The sequence below is a fragment of the Mustela nigripes genome, chromosome 14 (genome assembly GCF_022355385.1).
Source record: "Mustela nigripes isolate SB6536 chromosome 14, MUSNIG.SB6536, whole genome shotgun sequence".
NCBI classification, from domain to species: domain Eukaryota; kingdom Metazoa; phylum Chordata; class Mammalia; order Carnivora; family Mustelidae; genus Mustela; species Mustela nigripes.
In genome coordinates, this window is record NC_081570.1 from 41695867 (window position 1) to 41717805 (window position 21939).

Sequence of the window (21939 nt, forward strand, 5' to 3'; positions counted from 1 at the left end):
CCTACGAAAAACCTACAATTAGTATATCAAATGGTGACAGAATAAATGCTTTACTATTTAAGATTAAGAACAAGGAGAGGATGTCAACTCTTATTTCTATTCACCATTTCAGTGGAGCTTCTAGCCAATGTAATAAGACGAGAATAGACAAAATTAACAAGAAGACAAAATAAGATGAATATAGACTGGAAAAAAGATTGTTTTTCTTCACAGATAACATGATTGTTTACTATGTAGGAAATCCTACTCTCTCTCTCTACAAAAGGGCTATCAGATCTAATAAGTGAATTTAGCAAGATCCTTGTGTAAAAATCAGTCATATTTCTGTACACTAATAATAAACATTCAGAAATTAGAATTTATGGGGCACCTGAGTGGTTCAGTCAAGCCTCTGACTTGACTTCAGCTTAAGCCTCTGACTTGACTTCAGCTCAGGTCATGAGCCCATGGATCATGAGATTGAGCCCCACATTGGGCTCTGTGCTCAGTGTGGAGTCTGCTTTAGATTCTCTCTCCCCCTACCCCCCCTCCTTCTCTCTTTCTCTCTCACAAATAAATAAAATCTTAAAAAAATAAAGAAAGAAAGAAGACCCAAATAAGTGAAGAGGGATACTGTGTTTATGGATTGGAAGATTCAATCTTGTTAAGATGTTGGTTGTCCCCAGATTGAGCTGTAGCTTCAACACAATCTCAGTCAAAATGCCAGCAGGGTTTTGTTGTTGTTGTTGCTGCTGCTGTTGTTTCAAATTGAGGTGCTGATTTTAAAATTTATATGGAGATACAAGGAATATAGAATAGCTAAAACAACTTTTTAAAAATATTTTTATTTATTTATTTGACAGAGATCCCAAGTAGGCAGAGAGGCAGGCAGAGAGAGATGGGGGAAGCAGGCTCTCTGCTGAGCAGAGAGCTGGATATGGGGCTCGATCCCAGGGCCCTGAGATCATGACCTGAGCTGAAAGCAGAGGTCTAACCCATTGAGCCACCCAGGCACCCCTAAAACAACTTTAAAAAAAAATTTATTATTTGACAGCGAGAGCATGAGCGAAGTGGGGGGCAGTGAAGGGTCAGAGGAAGAGGGAGAAGCAGACCTCCTGCTTAGCAGGGAGCCTGATGTAGGGCTTAGTTGCAGGACCCTGGGATCATGACCTGAACTGAAGGCAGATGCTTAACCGACTGAGCCACCCAAATGCCCCTAGCCAAAACAACTTTGAAAAAAGAAGATAATTCAAGTACTTGTGCTACCTGATGTTAATAACCTGATGTTATTTAATAATAACCTGATGTTATTTAAAAGGTAGAGTAATCAAGATGGTATTATTTTGCTGTAAATGCATACATACAGATCAATGGAGCAGAGTAGAGAGTGATTTCAAATGCTGTTTTTATGGGGGTATACACATGTCAAAATTCATCAGACTGTACATTTTAAATATGTATGTTTTGTCAATTTTAAGTATAATTGTAAAAAATCCGGTTTTGTTTTGTTTTTTTAATATAGTGTGCATTCAACCTATTATCAGGTTGCTTTGGGAATAGAGCCAAAGAATTAGCCTAATGTCAAAATCTGAAGTCTCAAAGTTTTATTAATCCTTTACTCAGGTACCAAAGAATAGAGAAATTTATGTTGGTTGTGATATAATGCAAGACTCTGTGAAATTATATGTCTATACAATTCCCCATCTAGTATAATTTAGGCTGGATGGCCTCTTGAGATTCCTTCCTACTCTGTGATACTGAAATAGGAGCTTTGGTTTATTTTAATTCAAGGCTACGCATATTCTTCAGAGAAATGTGAACTTACAAAATCATGATTTCATAGGTTCATTGTAGCACTAGCAAGAACAGATGGCCCTAAAATCTGTCCTGAGGAATGTTTTATTTTCTGGCTTTCAAAGAATACATTTCTTTTCTCTTAGGGGAGGAGGAGCTGATAGTCCTCTTTTCAAAAGAATGAAAGGAGTCGCAAATTCAACAATAGATTAAAAAAATTATTCACCAAACAAAAATTATTCACCACGATCAAGTAGGATTTATTCCGGGGGGGGGTGTGCAAATGTGGTTCAATATTCACAAATCAATCAGGATAACCATATGATCACTTCAGTAGATATAGAAAAAGCATTTGACAAAGTACAACATCCACTCATGATAATAGTCCTCCACAAAGTAGGTTTAGAGGGAATGTACCAGAGGACTTGAAGATGGGTGCTAGCTTCAGGACACAGGTGAACTCCAGTTGATGGGAAAGATGTTTATATTGTTCCAGAATATCTCCAGGCAAGGATATTCTTCTCTATTCCATCATTACTCAACTCAGTGTTCTTTTCTCAGTTCAATTTCTTTCCCTTCACTCTTGATTTTCTCTTTATCCGAATTCATAGCTAATTCAAATGTTTTACCTTTTAGGAATCCTTCCTAGATTCTCCATTCCCCAGACAGTATCATTCTTTCTTTCCTCTGTTTTCCTAGCTTTCTTTATTCATGTATCTTGTATAGCTGATGAGTATGAAACCCCTTCTGCTCTGAATTTTGAGTCCCTTGAGGGCAGAGATCTTTCTTTCTTCATTTTATCTCTGGTACAGAGCTTTCATAAATTTTCCATGTCCCTGCAGTATCTTTCTACCTAAAGTCATTGTCAATCACTTGATAAATGTTTATAGAATTAAATTGTTAAAACTTACTAGGTACCTAATCTATGTGACACTGCAATTATATATGAACCAAAAAAAAATTTTTAAATCATGCTAACAACATTTACTCTCCATATAACTTCATGAATAACTCCAAATCCATCCCTATTTAATATGGTTAACTAATTAGTATATTCAGCAAATATTTATTGAGCACCTACTATAAACAAGGCCCTGTGCCAAGCCTTACACAGTATATAGAAATTGTAGCTATTCCTCAGGGTCTTTGGAACTTCCGTGCATATAAATTCCTTTCCACTTTAAATCAGAAGATTAAATAAACTGTCCTTTTAACATGAGATTCAGGAAATTGAAGCATGTGGCACGTTAATTCAGAGATGGATTAGATGTTTAACTCTTCATACATTCCTCAACACAATCATTCCTAGAATTGTATTCTTTTAACTGGCTTTTAACAGTTATAATCTTCGGGGATGGCTGGACTCTGGATGGGAAACACAGGAAGAAAAAGGTTCTGTACCTTCACTTGATATGCTAAAATAGCCTTTTGAGATAAGACCTGAGTAGCATTTAGCCCAGTTCCTGGCTCAAGGTTGACCTTCCATGGATGCTATTTTGCACATACTGTTGTCACAGCAATTGTTTCCTTGCCTTTTACTGGTATGTCATTTGCACTAATTCCCCAGTTTTTAGGAAGGGTCTGAATCCCATTATCTTGTAAGAGGTACTTGGTTGAATTACTTGCTACTGATTTTTAGGTTGCTTTACAATTTTATAAGCAGAGTAGAGGAAACAGGTCTACAAATTTTAGTGCAAACACATCATCAGTACTTACTGTGTTCTTGGTGCTATTCTAAGCACTTTATAAATATTTATTTATTTAATCCTCATAACTGTATGAAATAGTTACTTTTATTATCACCTCTACAGAGGAGGAAACAGACACGGAAAATTAAGTAACTTGCCCAAAGGCACACAGAGTTAATAGCAAAGCCCAGTAATACAGGCAGTCTGACTTGAATTCTTATTCTTAATCATAATCCAAAGCTGAATGTTGATGATTTAAGAAGTACAGTGTGCTATGGCAGTTCAAAGAAGGAAGCAGTCATACTGGTGTCTGGGAATTCAAGAAGACTGCATGCAGGAATTGGTATTTTTACTAGGCCTTGTTTTGGGGGGTAGAGTTTTTAGGTGCTTGGATACGGAGGATGAAAGGGAAGGCTAAAGAGCTCAGAGATAGGAAATGGTAGCACATCAAGAAGTAGTCCTGCAAATAAGGATATGGTAGGAAGGGAAGCAAGACAGGAAAGCTGGTATGGAGTAAGAGCATGGGAAGCTAGTTATTTTGAGCAGAGGGCAGGGTAGAAAAGATTGACATGATCAGCGTTGTGCTTTGGTAAATATGGAAACATTGTGTGAAATGAATCAGAACTGACAGAGAATGACTACAGAAAAACCTTATTGTCCAGAAGAAAAGAGGTAGTTATATCTTTTTTTTTCTTTTAATTTTTATTTATTCATTTGGCAGACAGAGATCAGTAGGCAGAGAGGCAGGCAGAGAGAGAGGAAGGGAAGCAGGCTCCCTGCCAAGCAGAGAGCCCAATGCGGGGCTTGATCCCAGGACCCTGGGTTCATGACCTGAGCTGAAAGCAGAGGCTTTAACCCACTGAGCCACCCAGGCGCCCCAAGAGGTAGTTATATCTTGAACTCTGGGGAAAATAGGAATAGATAGAGGAGATATTACAGAGTTTGAATCAATAGAGCAGAGAAATAGCACAACTAGAAAGTTGCATATTTGTATCATCATATGACAAAAGTAACTTTATTTTATGGTCAGCAAAGTCCTTTGCATATCTGGGAAACTCTTGGTATATATGCACGTGATTTTAAGAAGGTAAAAGTGCTCATTTATAAAGAAGTATGAAGTTTGTTTATCTCATTGGGCTTGAAATTGACATCTGGGGAAATTATTTCTTAGAAGCTAGCTAATTTATTTAGAATGTCTGAATTGAGAATATTAATCTGCTTAGTGTAGACAAAGTTAGAAACCACTTTAGCCTAATGATTTAGAAGAAATGATCTAACATTCTTTAAATTTATTTATTTTTATTTTTAATTTTTTTATTTTTTAACATTCTTTAAATTGCTGTGTGTGGGGTTGCCTGACGTGCTCAGACAGTAGAGCATTCGACTCTTGATCTTGGGATCATGTGTTTGAGCCTTGTGGTTGGGGATAGAGTTTACTTAAAAAAAAAAAAAAATTACCTGGGGCAAAGAATATATTATATGTTAATTTAAAATTATATGTGATTATAGCAGTTCTTCATGTGATACAAATATAAACTGCAAATGAGAACCTAAATTAATCTATCAGTTGACTTTGCTAAATAGGACTCTTCTGCTGACTTACCGTGTTTGCAGAAAATTTCCTTAAAAGTAATCTTTGGAAAACCCTGACAGAAGTGGTTTGAATTAGTGAGGTTGATAAATATCAGTGTGAGAGGAATATTCAGTTATTATTTGGATGCCTCTGGTGATGTAGTAATATATTAAAACACTAACTTTTCGAGAGTTATAAACAAAACAAAATAAAGCCAGGAGATCATGATATCTTAGAATTGTATTGATATACTATCTAGGAATAAATTTAACCAAGAAAGTAAAAGACTTATACTTTAAAAACTACAAAACATTGCTGAAAGAAATGAAGAAAACCTAAATAAATGGGAAGACATATCATTCAGAGTGGATCTTCGGATCCAATGCAAGCCCTATCAAAACTCCAGTAGCCTTTTTTTTCCCCAGAAAAGAAGCCAGTACTCAAGTTCTTTTGGAATTGCAAGTGTCTCCAAAGCCAAAATAATCTTGTATAAGAACAAAATTGGAGGAGTCATCCTTCCCATTCTCAAAACTTACTGCAAGACTACAGTTATCAAAATAGTGTGGTACTAGTATGGAATAGATTTAAGAATCCAGAAATAAATCCATACTTTTATGGTCAGTTGATTCTGACAAGGGGGCCAAGACCATTTAATGGTGAAGGAATAGCCTTCAACAAACGGTGCTAGGACAACTGGATTTCCACATGTAAAAGAATGAAATTGTACCCCTACTCGCCATATATCAAACTTAATTGAAAATGGATCAGTGGGGACATCTGGGTGGCTCAGTTGGTTAAACATCTGCCTTCGGCTCAGGTCATGATCCTGGGGTCCTAGGATCCAGTCCTGCATTGGGCTCCTGCTCAGCAGGGAGGCTATTCTCCCTCTTTCTGCTGCTCCCCCTCCTTTGAGCTTTTTTTCTCTCTCTCTGACAAATTAAATAAAATCTTAAAAATGAAAATGCATCGGTGGCCTAAATATAAGAGCTAAAATGATGGAGCTCTTTGAAAAAAAAAAAAATCATGATGGTAACTTCTTAACTTTGGATTTGGCAATGGATTCTCAGATAATTTACAATGGGACAAGTAACAAAAGAAAAAATAGAATGGACTTAATAAAAATTAAAATTTTTTTTCATTCAAAGACATTAACAAGAAAGTGAAAAGACAGCCTACACATGGGAGAAAATATTTGCAAATCATACATCTGACAAGGGTCTGATATCTAGAAGATATAAAGAATTATTGTGACTCAACAACAAGACAGTCCCGTTAAAAAATGGGCAAAGGGCAACTTTTTTAAAGATATGTCCGTGGAGACAAGGGAAACAAAAGCAAAAATAAACTATTGGGAATGCATCAAATTAAAATGCTTCAGCACAACAAAGGAAACAATCAACAAAACTAAAAGGCGACCTGTAGAATGGGAGAAGATATTTGCAAATGATTTATTCCAGTAAAGGATTAATATCCAAAATATATAAAGAAATTATCAAATTGAACACCCAAAAAACAAGTAATCTAATTAAAATGGGCAGAAGACATGAATAGACATTTCTTTAAGTAAGACATCCAGATGGCCAACAGGCACATGAAAAGATGTTCGTCATCATTTACCATCAGGGAAACAATGAGATACCACCTCACACCTGTTAGAATGGCTAAAGTCAGCAACACAGGAACATTGGGTGTTGGTGAGGATTTGGAGAAAAAGGAACACTAATGCATCATTGGTGGGAATCCAAACTGGTACAGTCAATGTGTAAAACAGTCTGGAAGTTCCTCAAAAAGTTAAAAATAGATATGGTGCCTGGGTGGCCCAGTTGATTAAGCGTTTGAATCTTGATTTTGGCTGAAGTCCCGATCCCAGGGTTGTGGAATTGAGCTCTTCTTCAGGCTCTGTGCTCAGTGGGGAGTTTGCTGGAGATTCTCCCTCTCCCTTTGCCTCTCTCCCACTCACACATGAGCACTCTCTGTCTCTCTCAAATAAATAAATTTTTATTTTTATTTTTTTTTTTTAAAGATTTTATTTATTAATTTGACAGAGAGAAATCACAAGTAGACGGAGAGGCAGCCAGAGAGAGAGAGAGAGGGAAGCAGGCTCTCTGCTGAGCAGAGAGCCCGATGCGGGACTCGATCCCAGGACCCTGAGATCATGACCTGAGCCGAAGGCAGTGGCTTAACCCACTGAGCCACCCAGGCGCCCCTCAAATAAATAAATTTTTAAAAAGAAAGTTAAAATTAGAACTACCCTCTGACCCAGCAATTGCAGTACTAGGTATTTACCCAAACAATACAAAAACATGAATTCAAAGGTGTACATGCACCCCTATATTTATAGCAGCATTATTTACAATAGCCAAATTATGGAAGAGCCCAAATGTCCATCAAGTGTTGAATGGATAAAGAAGAGTGGTGTATGTACACAGTGGAATATTACTCAGCCATCAAAAAGAATGAAATCTTGTCATTTGGAAGGACATGGATGGAACTGGAGAGTATAAGGCTTTGATATAAGTCAGAGTAAGACAAATACCATATGATTTCACTCTTATGTGGAATTTAAGAAACAAAACAGATGAGCAAAGGGGGGAGAAAGAGAAAGAAACAAATGAAGAAAACAACTTTTAATTACAGAGAACAGGGAATAAACTAATGGTTACCAGAGGGGACATGGGTGGAAGGTGGGTTAAATAGGTGATGGGGATTAAGGAGTGCACTTGTTGTGATGAACGCTGTGTGATATATGGAATTGTTGAATGACTATATTGTACACCCGAAACCAATAAAACACTATGTATTTTTTAAAAGATTTTATTTATTTATTTGACAGAGATCACAAGTAGGCAGAGAGACAGGTAGAGAGAGAGAGGAGGAAGTAGACTCCCCGCTGAGCAGAGAGCCGGATGCGCAGCTCTATCCCAGGACGCTGGGATCATGACCTGAGCTGAAGGCAGAGGCCTAAACCCACTGAGCCACCCAGGCTCCCCGACACTATGTATTTTTTGAAATGGATAGTGGACTTGGGGGACCTGGGTCGCTCAGTGGTTGAGTGCTTGACTGTAGGTTTCAGCTCAGGTCATGATCTCAGGGTTGTGGGATCCAGCTGTCATGGGTCTCTGCACTCAGCATGAAGTCTGCCTGAGAGTCTGTCCTTCTCCCATTGCCTCTCCCCCTGCTTGCTCTGTCTTGAGAGAGTGAGAGAAAGCATGAGCAAGGGGTGGAGTAGAGGGAGAGGGAGAAACAGGTTCCCCCTGAGCAGGGAGCCCAGCACAGGGCTCGATCCTAGGACCCTGGGATCATGATCTGAGCCAAAGGCAGCTACTTAATTGACTGAGCCATTCAGGCGCCCCTAAATGAAATCTTTCTTTTCTTCTTCTTCTTCTTTTTTTTTTTAAATGGGCAAAAAACTTACATAGACATTTCTCCAAAGAAGATATTCAAATAGCCAATGAGCAGATGAAAAGATGCTTAACATTATTAGTCAAATGCAAATCAAAACCATAATGAGGTACTTCTTCATACCTACTAGGATGGCTATAAAACAACAACAGAAAATAACAGGTGTCAACAAGGATATAAAGAAATTGGGCCCCTTATATGTTATTGGTGAAGATATTAAATGGTTCCTCCACTATGAAAAGCAGTTTGGCAACTCCTCAAAAAATTGGACAATAGGGTGGCTCAATGGATTGAGCCACTGCCTTCGGCTCAGGTCATGATCTCAGTGTCCTGGGATCGAGCCCCGCATCGGGCTCTCTGCTCAGCAGGGAGCCTGCTTCCCCCTCTGTCTCTGCCTGCCTCTCTGCCTACTTGTGATCTCTCTCTCTGTCAAATAAAATAAATAAAATCTTTAAAAAAAAAAAAGAAAAAGAAAAAAAAATTGGACATAGAATTGCTGTATGGCCCTGCAATTCCACCTCCAGGTATATACCCCAAAGAATTGAAAACAGTTACACAAACAAGTACATCCACACATACACTTAGAGTAGCACTATTCACAATAGTCAAAAGATAGGCATAGCCGAAATGTGCCTGGATGGATAGATGGATAAACTCTGGTGCGTGTATATTGTATGTATATATGTGCATGTGTATAATTCAGCTATAAAAAGAAGTCAAGTACTGGTTCATGCTACACCATGGATGAGCTTCCAGAATGTTACATAAGTGAAAGAAGCTAGACACAGTGGTCACATATTATATGGTCCCATTTGTGTGAAATAGCCAGAATAAATTCATACAGAATGCAGATTGGTGGTTAAAATTAGGAGAGGAAGAAACCAGTTAGAGGAAGGTTTTTTACTTTGGAGTGAAGGAAGTGTTTTGGAACTAAGTAAAGGTTATTATTGCACACCATTGTTAATGTATTAGATGCCACTGAATTGTTCACTTTGGAACGGTTGATTTTATGTATGTGAATTTCACCTCACATTATTTTGTTTTGACTGTGTTGATACAGAAAGTTGTCAGAACACTCATCTGGTATTTCTCACACTGTAGTACTGCAGTTTGTAATGTAAGAGGAAGAGCTGAGTAAAACAAAACTTTTGGACTAGATTTTTGAAAGATTAAAGCCTTGTAAAGGGTTGAATCAGGAAGGTGGACAAATGGGATGGCATGAGGGAAAAAATGGAAACTAGAAAACAAATTATCACTATCCTGTTTCAGTCAGAAGCCAGAGTTATTACCGAGATAACATAAGTTCAGATTTGCTTAGTAGATATAAAATGGTGGCCTGTGAGTTTTTTCAGGTTAGGTTCAGAATTACTATCTTAAATCTTTTGATAAGAACAACAAATCATTTGTTGAAGAGACTTTTTTCAATTAGATATTCTTTCCTGCTTTGTCGAAGACTAGTTGACCATATAGTTGTGGGTCCATTTCTGGGGTGTCTGTTCTGTTCCATTGATCTGTGTATCTGTTTTTGTACCAATACCATGCTGTCTTCATCACCACAGCTTTGTAATATAATTTGAAGTCTGGAATTGTGATGCCTCCAGCTTTGCTTTTCTTTTTCAAGATTGGTTTGTTTCTTCAGGGTCTTTTGTGGTTCCATACAGATTTTAGGATTATTCTAGCTCTGTGAAAAATGCTGGTGTTATTTTGATAGGGATTGCATTAAATATGTAGATTGCTTTGGGTAGCATACACATTTAACAATATTTGTTCTTCCAGTCCATGAGCATGGAATGCTTTTCCATTTCTTTGTGTCTTTTTTATTTCTTTCATGAGTATTCTATAGTTTTCAGAGTACAGATCTTTTACCTCTGTGGTTAGATTTATTCCTAGGTATCTTGTGATTTTTGGTGCAATTGTAAATGGGATCAATTCCTTGATTTCTCCTTCTGCTGCTCCATTATGGGTGTATAGAAATGTAACAGATTTCTGTATGTTGATTTTATAGCAACTTTGCTGAATTCATATACCAGTTCTAGCAATTTTTGGGTGGAGTCTTTCAGGTTTTCTACATGGAGTATCATGTCATCTGAAAATAAAGTTTGACATCTTCCTTGCCAATTTGGATGTCTTTTACTTTTTTTGGTCATCTGATTGCTGAGTTTAGAACTTCCTTTGCTGTGTTAAATAACAATGGTGAGAGTAGACGTCCCTGTCTTATTCTTGGCCCTAAAGGAAAAGCCCTCAGCTTTTCCCCATTGAAGATTATATTAGCTATGAGAAAAAGACCATCTCTTCAACAAATGGTGCTGTGAAAACTGGTCAAAAATATGCAGAAGAATGAAACTGGACCGCTTTCCTAAACCATACACAAAAATACCCAAAATGGATTAAAGACCTAAATATGAGACAGGAAACCATTGAAATCCTAGAGGAGAACACAGGTAGCAACCTCTTTGATGTCAGCTGCAGCAACTTCTTACTAGGTAAGTTTCTAGAGACAAGCGAAACAGAAGCAAAAATGATTAGGACTTTATCAAGATAAAAAGTTTCTGCAGAGCAATGGAAATAATCAACAAAACTAAAAGGCAACCTTCAGAATGGGAGAAGATATTTGCAAATGACATATCTGATAGAGTTAGTACCCAAAATCTATTAGGAACATAACCACATTCAACACTCAAAAAAATAATTCAGTTAAGAAATGGGCAGAAGACAAAAACATGCATTTTTCCAAAAAAGACATCCAGATGGCTAACAGACATGTGAAAAGATGCTCAACATCACTCATCATCAGGGAAATACAAATTAAAACTCAATGAGATATACCACCTCACACCTGTCAGAATGGCTAAAATTAACAACACAGGAAACAACAGATGTTGGCAAGAATGTGGAGAAAGAAGAACCTGCTTGCACTGTTGGTGGGAATGCAAACTGGTGCAGCTACTCTGGAGAGCACTATGGAAATTGCTCAAAAACTTGAAAATAAAACTACCCTACAACCCAGCAATTGCACTACTAAGTATTTACCCAAAAGATACAAAGTTATTGTTTCAAAGGAGCGCATGCACCCCGCTGTTCATAGTAGCATTATCAACAATAGCCAAATTATGGACAGAGCCCATATGTCCATCGACTGATGAATGGATAAAGAAGATGTGGTGTCTATATACAATGGAATATTATGCAGCCATCAAAAAATGAACTCTTGCCTTTTGCAACGATGTGAATGGAGCTAGAGTGTATTATGCTAAGTGAAATAAGTCAGAGGAAGACAAATACCATGTGATTTCACTCATATGTAGAATTTAAGAAATGAAACATGAACATAAGGGGGAAAAAGAGGCAAACCATAAAACAGACTCTTAGCTACAAATAACAAACTGAGGGCTGCTAGAGGGGAGGTTGGCAGGGGAGTGAGTTAAATAGGTGATGGGTATTAAGGAGGGTAGTTCTTATGATGATACTGGGTGTTGTATCTAAGTGTAACCAGGAGAAGTTATGTATGTTAACTCAATGGAATTTAAATAAAAACTTGAAAAAAACACAAAGCAACGTATTATTAAGTGATTTCACTGAAGATTTCAAATGTGAGTCAGTAAAGTTAAGCAATAGAGTTTATATATTTCTAGAGGAAAACACTCCTTTGTGTGGATATGGGAAGAGGGCAGATGTACTTACATATGGAACATTCTTTTGACTTAGAATTTCAGTGTGTATATCCTCAGAGAATCCAGTGGGTGGGAGAAATTACTGTAATTAGCTAAACTAATGTTACTTGAGTTCAGTGCAACACAAATACCAAAAAGATAAATACAAAATATGTCATGTGCTTACTTAGGTTATAACACAAATCACCTATAAACTACACAGGAAATCTTTGTGTATGTTGATTTTTTTTTTTTTTTTGAGATTTTATTTATTTATTTGACAGGCAGTGATCACAAGTAGTCAGAGAGGCAGGCAGAGAGAGAGGAAGGGAAGCAGGCTCCCTGCTGAGCAGAGAGCCCGATGCGGGGCTCGATCCCAGGACGCTGGGATCATGACCTGAGCCACAGGCAGAGTCTTTTTAACCCACTGAGCCACCCAGGTACCCAAAGTTGATTTTTTTTCCAATGGTGATTGCTTTTTCACTGTGTTTTCCTTATTGTTTTTTATTTTTGAGGTAAAGGAGTTGTGCTTTGCCAGACCAAAAGAAATGCCCATTTTTGGCAGAATAAGAAAGTTAGCGCTCTTCTTTGATTACAGATGATGAAAGCCATGAACAAGTCCAATGAGCATGTCCTGGCAGGAGGTGCCTGCTTCAATGAGAAGGCAGACTCTCATCTTGTGTGTGTACAGAATGATGACGGAAATTATCAGACCCAGGCTATCAGTATTCACAATCAGCCCAGAAAGGGTGAGTATTTGAGCTGATTGACATGGTAAGAATTGTACTGGACTTGGAAAGTTGGATATCTCAGCCCCATAACTCTCGCTTTCTAACTAGGTAGCCACAAACAATTTGATGAAATTAAACTTTCCAACCTGATTCTCTAAGATTACACTGGCTCAGCAGTAGCCATATTCAGAGTTGCAAATGAGATCTCTACTAATAAAGGGGAAATTTTGAAAATACTGCCTCAGGATATTAGCAGGGCCAGAATTGATATTTGAAGGTAGGCGACGAGGCCCCTTAGTGAGAATATGCTTAGATAGATTTGAAACTTGTTGAATGACCATATCCCAAGAATATTAATAGGTTGACTGGATTTTGAAAGCTTCTTGGTTCTGTAGTACTCATAGTGTGGCCTTATCACTGGGGAGATTGTTAGAAATGAAGAATCTATACCCAAAATCTGCTAAATTAGAATTTGTTTTTTAACAAGTCCCTGTGTTCAAATGCATATTGAAATTTAAGAAGCGTCGCTTATGCTGGCATTTCTTAAGGTGTCTTATCAGGTTCTATGGTTTTAAAAAATAAATAAGTGCAAGTATTGCATAATACATTAAACGGAGAAATCCTGAGTTAAACAAGTTTAAACAGATTTTACTACAGGACTTTCAGAGCCTTTAACAGGCTGATGTATATTTTAGTTTTCCAAAAGGAAGATATGGGCCTGGCCCTTCTCAAATTTACTTGACTACGAATCTTGTTTTTCCTCAGAATATTTCCCATAACTAGCTTTCTTTAGTATGCTTTATGAAACACTTCTCTGGCTGATGGTGACGTAGGTCATTGTCTTCAGTAAAGGCATAAAAGGTCTTTGTCACATGTATATTCAATATGATATCCAAAATAAGATAGGTGATAAGTCCACAATGCTCTCTATTAGTCAAAGGATACCTAGAATATTTGAATTAAGTTCTGGATATCATTAATGTAATTGATGATATGCATTGATAAAACTGGAGGTTCTTTAGAGAATGATGCAGGGCCTGTGAAAAATTTGGAAACGAGGTCAAGGAAGATCTTTTGAAAAAAGTGTACATGTTTAACTGGAAAAGTGTAGATCGGAAGAGGGGAAAAATAACTATCTCTATTTTTAAGGTTCTCTGGTATGTGGAAATAAGATTCAGTTTATTCTCTATAGCTACAAAAGGCCAGAACCAGCACCACTGAGACAAAGTTATAGGAATCTAGATCTGGACTCAGTTTGAGAGCACATTATGTAAGGCCAAGAGTTACCCAGAAGTAGAATGGGTTGCCTTGTGCCATTGTGGGCTCCTTGTCACTAGGGGTCTTCGATAAAGGCTGGATGTCCACGTGTTAGAGAATTTGCCAGTGGTTAGGGAGTTGGATTACTTCATCCAGTTTAAGATGTAGAGGCTCATAGGGGCTCCTGGCTGGCTCAGTGGGTGGAACACACAACTTTTGATCTCCCTGTTGTTAAGTCTGAGGTCCGTGTTGGGTGCTTAATTTTTAAAAAAATTAAAAAGATGTGGAGGGACATAGTGAAATTTTCTTAAAGCTAAATGTGATTGTCCTTTCTTTTATGACACGATAATAGTAACAGGTATTTGTCTTTTAAATAAGTAATTTATTTTTTTAAAAGAACTGCACCAGGTCAATAAAATGGTTGCCAGTCATATCTCTGTCTTCAAAATGTATTTCATCTAAAAAAAAATATATTAGATCAGGGGTCAGCAAACTTTTTCTGTGAATGGCTGGGTAATAAATATTTAAGGCATTGCAAGCTTGTTGTCTTTGTCAACAGTTACTCAATTCTGGCATACTTCAAAAACTGCCACAGATAATATGCAAATGAGTGGACATGACTGTCTTCCAATAAAATTTTACTTATAAAAATAGGCTGCAGGCCAAACAGATTGTAGTTTGCCAAGCCCTTGACTTGACCACTGAGATTTCTTTGCTTGTAAGATTCTTTAATTCTTGATTGGAGGGAGAGAAAAACAGAATGAGGGATTGTATCTTAAAACTTCATTCCTAAAGCTATCATAAGCATCAGAATTATTAGTTACTTGTGTATTGTGCTGTATAGAGTTGGTGTTTTTTGTTTTCTGTATGATGATGGTTGGAGTTAGAAACTATCAAATATTTCTTATTGTTCTCAGTCTTTGTATCTCTGGGTCTACACTGAACTATTTATATTCTGTTTAGTCACAGGTGCCAGTTTCTTTGTGTTCAGTGGCGCTCTGAAATCTTCCTCCGGATATCTTGCCAAATCCAGTATTGTGGAAGGTAAAGAATAAGTTATTTACTGCATGTGTATTAGTTTAGTCCTAATCATACAACTAAAAAGCAAGGGATGTTGGAGCCTGACTGGCTCAGTTGGTAGAGCATGTGACTCTTGATCTCAGGGTCCTAAGTTCAAGCTCCATGTTGGGCTTAGAGCTTACATAAATAATAACAATAATAATAATAACGTAAAAAAAAAAAAGCAAGAAATGTTAAATGAAACCATGACACTTCTACAGTAGACTTCTGACTCCTGTTATGTATACAATAGCATCTTAGTCCTAAACTAATTAATAATGTCATATAGGTGTTCAGTTCTCCAAAGAAGTAAGTCGTAGCAATATCACGGAACAGTAACATAAAAATTAAAAGATGGCCTTTCAGAGCTCTGGAGTAGGGTACTCAAGGGGGCATAGTCTGAGTTCAAATATATCATTGGGCTCCAGTCTCTAAGTATATAGATGAAGTTCAGTCTGCCTTAACTCACAGGAGTGCTGCGGTCATCATTTGGGGTACAGAATGGGATGTGCTTGCTGCTGGTTTGCTATAATTAGAGTAGACATGACACATATTTTGACAAAAACTAATTAAATGGGAGTTAATGAAAGGCTAATGAGCATACTGTTTATTTTTTTGTCAATTGATTATTCCTGTATTTTGATCTGGTTACTCTTGTTACATAACAAATTTAACTAGAACTTAATGGGTTAAAGCAACTATTTTATAACGTTCACTGATTCCTCTGGGTCAGGAATCTTGACACGGTAGTGCGGGATGGCTTGACTCTGCTCAGTGATGTCCAGGGCCTCAGCTGGGATGACTTGATAGCTGGAAGCTCAAATTATCTGAAGGTTCGTTCACTCACGTGTCTTGGGGCCTGGCCTGGATTATTTTAAAGACTAGAGGTGGAGACTGAAGTGCTCACACTTTGACTCCTTACCATGCCATGGCAGCCTTGGGGTAGCTGGACTTCTTAGTGCAGGCTCATATGTTCTAGCAAAAGGCAGAACCAAGTTGCTTCTTATGACCCAGTCTCAAATGTCACCCGATGTCACCTCCACCATACTCTAGTGCTAGAAGTAGTCATAAGCCTTCTCATGTTCAGCAATTAGACTCTACTTCTTAATGGGGAAATGGGAAGGTAGCATTGTGAGAAAGCATGTGAGATGGGAGATATTATGGTGACCCTTGGAAGGTACAGTTTGCCACACATGCTGACAGGTTTTCATTTCTGCAGTAGCTTTCTCCAGTGCCCTATATGAAAGCTGAACTCCAGTGTGTTAACTGAACTGAAAAGACTGTCTTATGTTAATAGATATTGGCTTTGACCTCCTTTATTGGTAAGCTTAATAAAGCAACTAGTGAAGAGCAAAGTACATTACTATTTTACAACTAAATTTCACAATTTGACTGTAAAGCAGAAGCATGCTATTAAGAAATTGTTAAGAAATCTAGGAGTTAAACAGTCATTGGTCTTATGTGACTAATGCCTATGTGATCAAGTATTAACTGCATTTGAAATTGTGTCTTGACAAGAAGATTAAAAAAATGCCCTTTAAATGTAATGGAAATGATAACTTGAACTGACACAGATCCTTATAATGCAAAGTACTGTGTTTAAAAGTTGTGTCTTTGTCTTTGGATTGGAAATTTCTTAGGTCTTGTATTTCACTGTGTGTCAGTTGAACACTTGACTGCCTGTTTATGAAATTTTTATTGACTCTTATGGAATTATTTTAGTTGACAAAATTTTATGTCAGTGAAGCAGGGTAATTGCTGAACATGTGTCAGCTTTCAACCTGAATTTCAGTGTTTGCCTTTGACTTGGGTAGGTAGCAGGCCAAAAATAGTTACCATGTGTTGGCTTCATGGTGGCTAGTGTGAAACACACGTGGTAGGTTTGCCTTGTTGCTAGCCGGTGAATGGATTTATCCCTTCTCCTACTACTGTTGTTTACTCAGTGACTTATTTAACAGTCATTCACTGTGCATTCACTGTATGCTGGGCAGTGATAGTAAGGTGAGAGACATAGAGGTGCGAACACATAAATATGAGTTACAGCATGATAAAGGCAAGGTGAAAACAGTTCTGTCGGTCCAGAAGAGGCATGTGACCAAGTGTAAGTTTTCCTTTGAAGTGGTCTAAGGAGAAACTCAGTTGTGTCTGAAGTGAAATCAACAGGTGAGTGTTTTAAGCAGAAGCCATCTTGGTGTTTGCTTCTCATAGCACTCTCAAAAGTAAGAGATCCGGCCCAAAGAACAAAACCTCTCTGTATCTGTCAGCTTTAGAGAGCAGCCGAAGTTTTGCATTTAATCCTAAAGGGATTTGCTAGGTACTGTGATGATCTGCCCCTCTCCCTGGCTTTGCGTTGTTTCCACCTATGTGATCTTGGTGCTGATTCTCAGATGGCGTTATGGTCCAGATCACAGCAGAAAACATGGATGCTTTGAGGCAGGCACTGCGAGACATGAAGGACTTCACCATCACCTGCGGCAAGGCGGACACTGAGGACCCCCAGGAGCACATCTACATTCAGTGGGTGGACGATGACAAAAACGTCAACAAGGGGTAAATGTGGAGTACTTTTCGTGTTGTGGCATTTAGTTATGGGCTGGGCTCTGGGTTGTGTCTACACTGGTATTTGTAACTTTACTGAAAGCCCAAAGAGAAAGGACAGCTTTGTATATATAATATAAAATTTTAAATTTCTAGTTTCTTGGCTTAAATTCTGAAGGAGTTTCTCTGCATATTTTGGAAGAAGGGTGGAGGGGAAGGAGTTGATGAAATAACACAGTACTCTAAAGTTATCGACATAATAGTAATAACCTAAAACTTTTATGTTTTTATAAAAAGAAAGCCCTTCTGCTAACATTGTTTCATTGGAGATAGTAACTAATGTTATTTTTGCCATCTTATAGATGAGTAAACAAGTACCTAGAGGCCCAATGACTTCAGAGGCCAGGAAGTGGCAGGGCTAGGACTGAAAACCACCTTCTTGGGCTTCAAGTCCTATACTCTTTGCCAGTATATGGCAACTCTTCTCTGAGGGCCCAAGCTAAAACTTTGGGGTCATCTTTGAAACTTCTTTTTCTCTCACACCCTTCATCTACCCCAATAGTAAATCCTGGTACTCTTATATTTTATAGCATATATTTTATATATCCTGTTACATTTTATTTCAACATGTATCCAGAATCATACTACCTCTCTGGGCACCATCGTGGTTCAGGCCACCATCATTTGGTCTCGATTATTGGGTTCTTCAGTTGGCTTTCTTGTTTCTAGTCTTCAGCTCCTCCTGCCCCCCAGCCTAATCTGTTTTCTAATACAGCAACCAAAGCAATGTCCCTTCTCTGCTCAGAACCCACCACTGGCTTCCAGTATTATTCACGGTAAAAGCCAGAGTGTTTTCCAACTTACACAGCCTCACACCATCTGCCCATCCTCTTACCTAAGCAGCACCTGCCTTCTTGCCTGAACACATCAACTCTACTTCTGCCCTCAGACATTTGTTTTTGCTGTTCTCAGACATTTGTTGCTTCTACCCTATCCTCAATAGCCAAGATAGCCAAATGAGTTCCTCCTTTACCACTTTCAGATTCTTCTTTTTTAAAAATTTTATTTATTTGGGGCGCCTGCGTGGCTCAGTGGGTTAAGCCTCTGCCTTCGGCTCAGGTCATGATCTCAGGGTACTGGGATCGAGCCCCGCATCGGGCTCCCTGCTAAGTGGGGAGCCTGCTTCCCTTCCTCTCTCTCTCTGCCTGCCTCTCTGTCTACTTGTGATCTCTTTCTGTCAAATAAATAAATAAATAATCTTAAAAAAAAAAAGATTTTATTTATTTATTTGCCAGAGAGAGAGAGAGAGAGCAGCAGAGGCAGAGGGAGAAGCAGGCTCCCCTCCAAGCAAGGAGCCCGATGTGGGACTCGATCCCAGGACACTGGGATCATGACCCGAGCCAAAGGCAGCCGCTTAACCAACTGAGCCACCCAGGCGTTCCCACTTTTAGATTCTTTCTAAAATGTCATTTTCTCATAAGGTCTTCCTTGGCCAACCTACCTAAATTATAATCCTCCCATAGACATTTATTCTCTCCCACTCCCAATACTTCCTATCCCCTTTCTTACATTATATTTTTCAAGAGAACTTATAATTCTCTAACATAAAGTACATTTCACTTATTACATTGCCCCTGGCATGTAAACTCCGTAAGGGCAGGGATTTTTAAAAAAATTTTTAAATGTTTTTATTGACATATAATGTATTATTAGCCCCAGGGGTACAGGTCTGTGAATCACCAGGTTTACCCACTTCACAGCACTCACCATAGCACGTACCTTCCCCAGTGCCCATAACCCAACCACCCTCTCCCTCCCACCCCCCCCAACCCTCAGTTTGTTTTGTGAGATTAAGAGTGTCTTATGGTTTGTCTCCCGCTGTATCCCATCTTGTTTCATTTATTCTTTTCCTCCCCCACCAAGCCCCCCACATTGCCTCTCAACTTCCTCATATCAGGGAGATCATATGATAATTGTCTTTCTCTGATTAACTTATTTCACTCAGCGGAATACCCTCTAGTTCCATACACATCGTCACAAATGGCAAGATTTCATTTCTTTTGATGTCTGCATAGTATTCCATTGCATATATACCACATCTTCTTTATCCATTCATCTGTTGTTGGACATCTAGGTTTTTTCCATAGTCTGGCTATTGTGGACATTACTGCTATAAACATTCAGGTACACGTGCCCCTTCAGATCACTACATTTGTATCTTTGGGGTAAATACCCAGTAGTGCGATTGCTGGGTCATAGCGTAGCTCTATTTTCAACTGTTTGAGGAACCTCCATGCTGTTTTCCAGAGTGGTTGCACCAACAGTGTAGGAGGGTTCCCCTTTCTCCGCATCCTTGCCATAGGGATTTTTTTTTTTTTTAAGATTTTATTTATTTATTTGACAGACAAAGATCACAAGTAGGCAGAAAGAGAAGAGGAAGCAGGCTCCCTGCTGAGCAGAGAGCCGGATGCGGGGCTTGATCCCAGGACCCTGAGATCATGACCTGAGCCGAAGGCAGAGGCTTAACCCACTGAGCCACCCAAGCACCCCAGGGATTTTTTTTAAGAAGTTTATTTTTTATTTTTTTGAAGATTTTATTTAAGAGCCAGAGAGAGCATGAGCAGGTGGCAAGGGGCAGGGCAGAGGGAGAAGAAGACTCCCTGCTAAGCGGGGAACCCAATATGTGACTCAGTCCCAGGACCCTGAGCCCAAATCAGATGCTGATCCAACCAAGCCCCCCAGGCAGCCCAGGGGCAGGGTTTTTTGTCTGGTTTATTTATTGCTGTATCACCAACACCTAAAACACTGTCTGGCACTGAGTAGGTGTTTAAAAAATGGATTGATTGAAAAAAAAAATGGATTGATTGAACAAATATATCATAACTCATTGTATTCAACTTCCTACCATCCAGTCCATCCCTTCTTGCTGCAGGCAATAGTTCTATGTCTAGGTCTCTGGAAGTACAAAAACAAATTACACAAACTCCCTGCTGATAAGTGGTTCAGTCTGGTTTTGAAGATAGTTATAAATAAGGGCATCCAAGTATGGGAGATGCTCATAGAAAACTCTGTAGGATATAGTAAAGATAAGAAAGAAAAGAAGAACCTTGGTGGAGGTGCTCGGGCAATATTCAAGAAGACCTTCATAGAGAAATAGTACGGACTGAGCTGGATCTGATAGGATGAGTAGGTATTTGCCACATAGTTGTGGGCATTCCAGTCTGAGAGAATGGCAGGAGCAAAGGCAGAGAGAGGGCATTTACAACACGGCACACCAGATTTTTAAAAAATCTCTTAAACTTTTGTTATTGAACAAAAAAAGCAATTTCTAAACCAATGAGTACACGTGCCTATTTTACAAATAGCCCATTATCTTCTCATACTTCACTGGAAATTTTAATTGCAAAACCAAGTTGTGTTGAATTCTCTATTATAGTTGGAAATTAACATAGTTATTTAGATCAAATAATTGATAATGTGAAAATCTGATGCCATAAGGTATCAGTAACTAATAACAAGCAGGTTGCCCCTTCCTACAGCAAGTGCCAGTGGTAGCATCTTAGGAAACAGGACAAGAACTAGTTAGGGAAGACCCTCTAATTCAGTTTAGTGTGTAGTCTATAAATTGAATGTTTTCGAGCTTGTCCCTCTGTGTCTGGGTATCCCTCTCAAAATACTCTGATCAACAGAGTGCCCTTTAAAAAATATATTTTATTTATCCATTTTAGGGGGAGAGAGTACATGAGGGGGGGAGGGAAGCCGAGGAGGGAGGGAGAAAGAATCTGAAGTGGACTTCGCACTGGGGGTGGAGCCAAACGTGGGGCTCAATCTCACAACTACAAGATCATGACCGAAGCTGAGAGTCTGACCCGAGCCCACTGCACCATCCTGGCACCCCAGGAATGCCCTTTTTTGATAACTGTTGTTTCATGAGATAGAAATTAATTTCAGTATTGTTTAAATAATTATAATTCAGGTGAATGAAATGAGTCCCTGATACTGAAATTTAAGTTCAATTTGATCTTTTTACATATAGGTTAAAAAACAGGTTTGAAAATTATTAGGAAAAGTTTAGAATCTTTGTGACAATTATTTTGAATTCTCATCAGAGTGAGTGTGAATCTCTACCTCTTTATACTTGCTATATTTTGGAGAGGAAATGACTATAAAAAATGGCCTTTCCATTCAGGAATCTAGGAGTGATAATTTACTACTGAAGGGTATTTGTTGTAATAATGATATAAATACTTGTTCATGAGCTTACACCA

The 21939-nt window shown here is 38.5% G+C and overlaps 1 protein-coding gene across 4 annotated transcripts in view; it reads left to right on the forward strand.

The window, feature by feature from the left end:
* Nucleotides 1-21939, forward strand: part of ZFYVE9 (zinc finger FYVE-type containing 9) — a 205471-nt gene that overhangs the window by 178810 nt on the left and 4722 nt on the right. For all 4 annotated transcript variants that reach the window (XM_059374726.1, XM_059374725.1, XM_059374728.1 and 1 more), the window contains 3 exons: nt 12685-12835; nt 15038-15118; nt 17521-17683. In XM_059374726.1, the coding sequence (XP_059230709.1) occupies nt 12685-12835; nt 15038-15118; nt 17521-17683 (395 nt within the window). The remainder of the gene's footprint in view (nt 1-12684; nt 12836-15037; nt 15119-17520; nt 17684-21939) is intronic.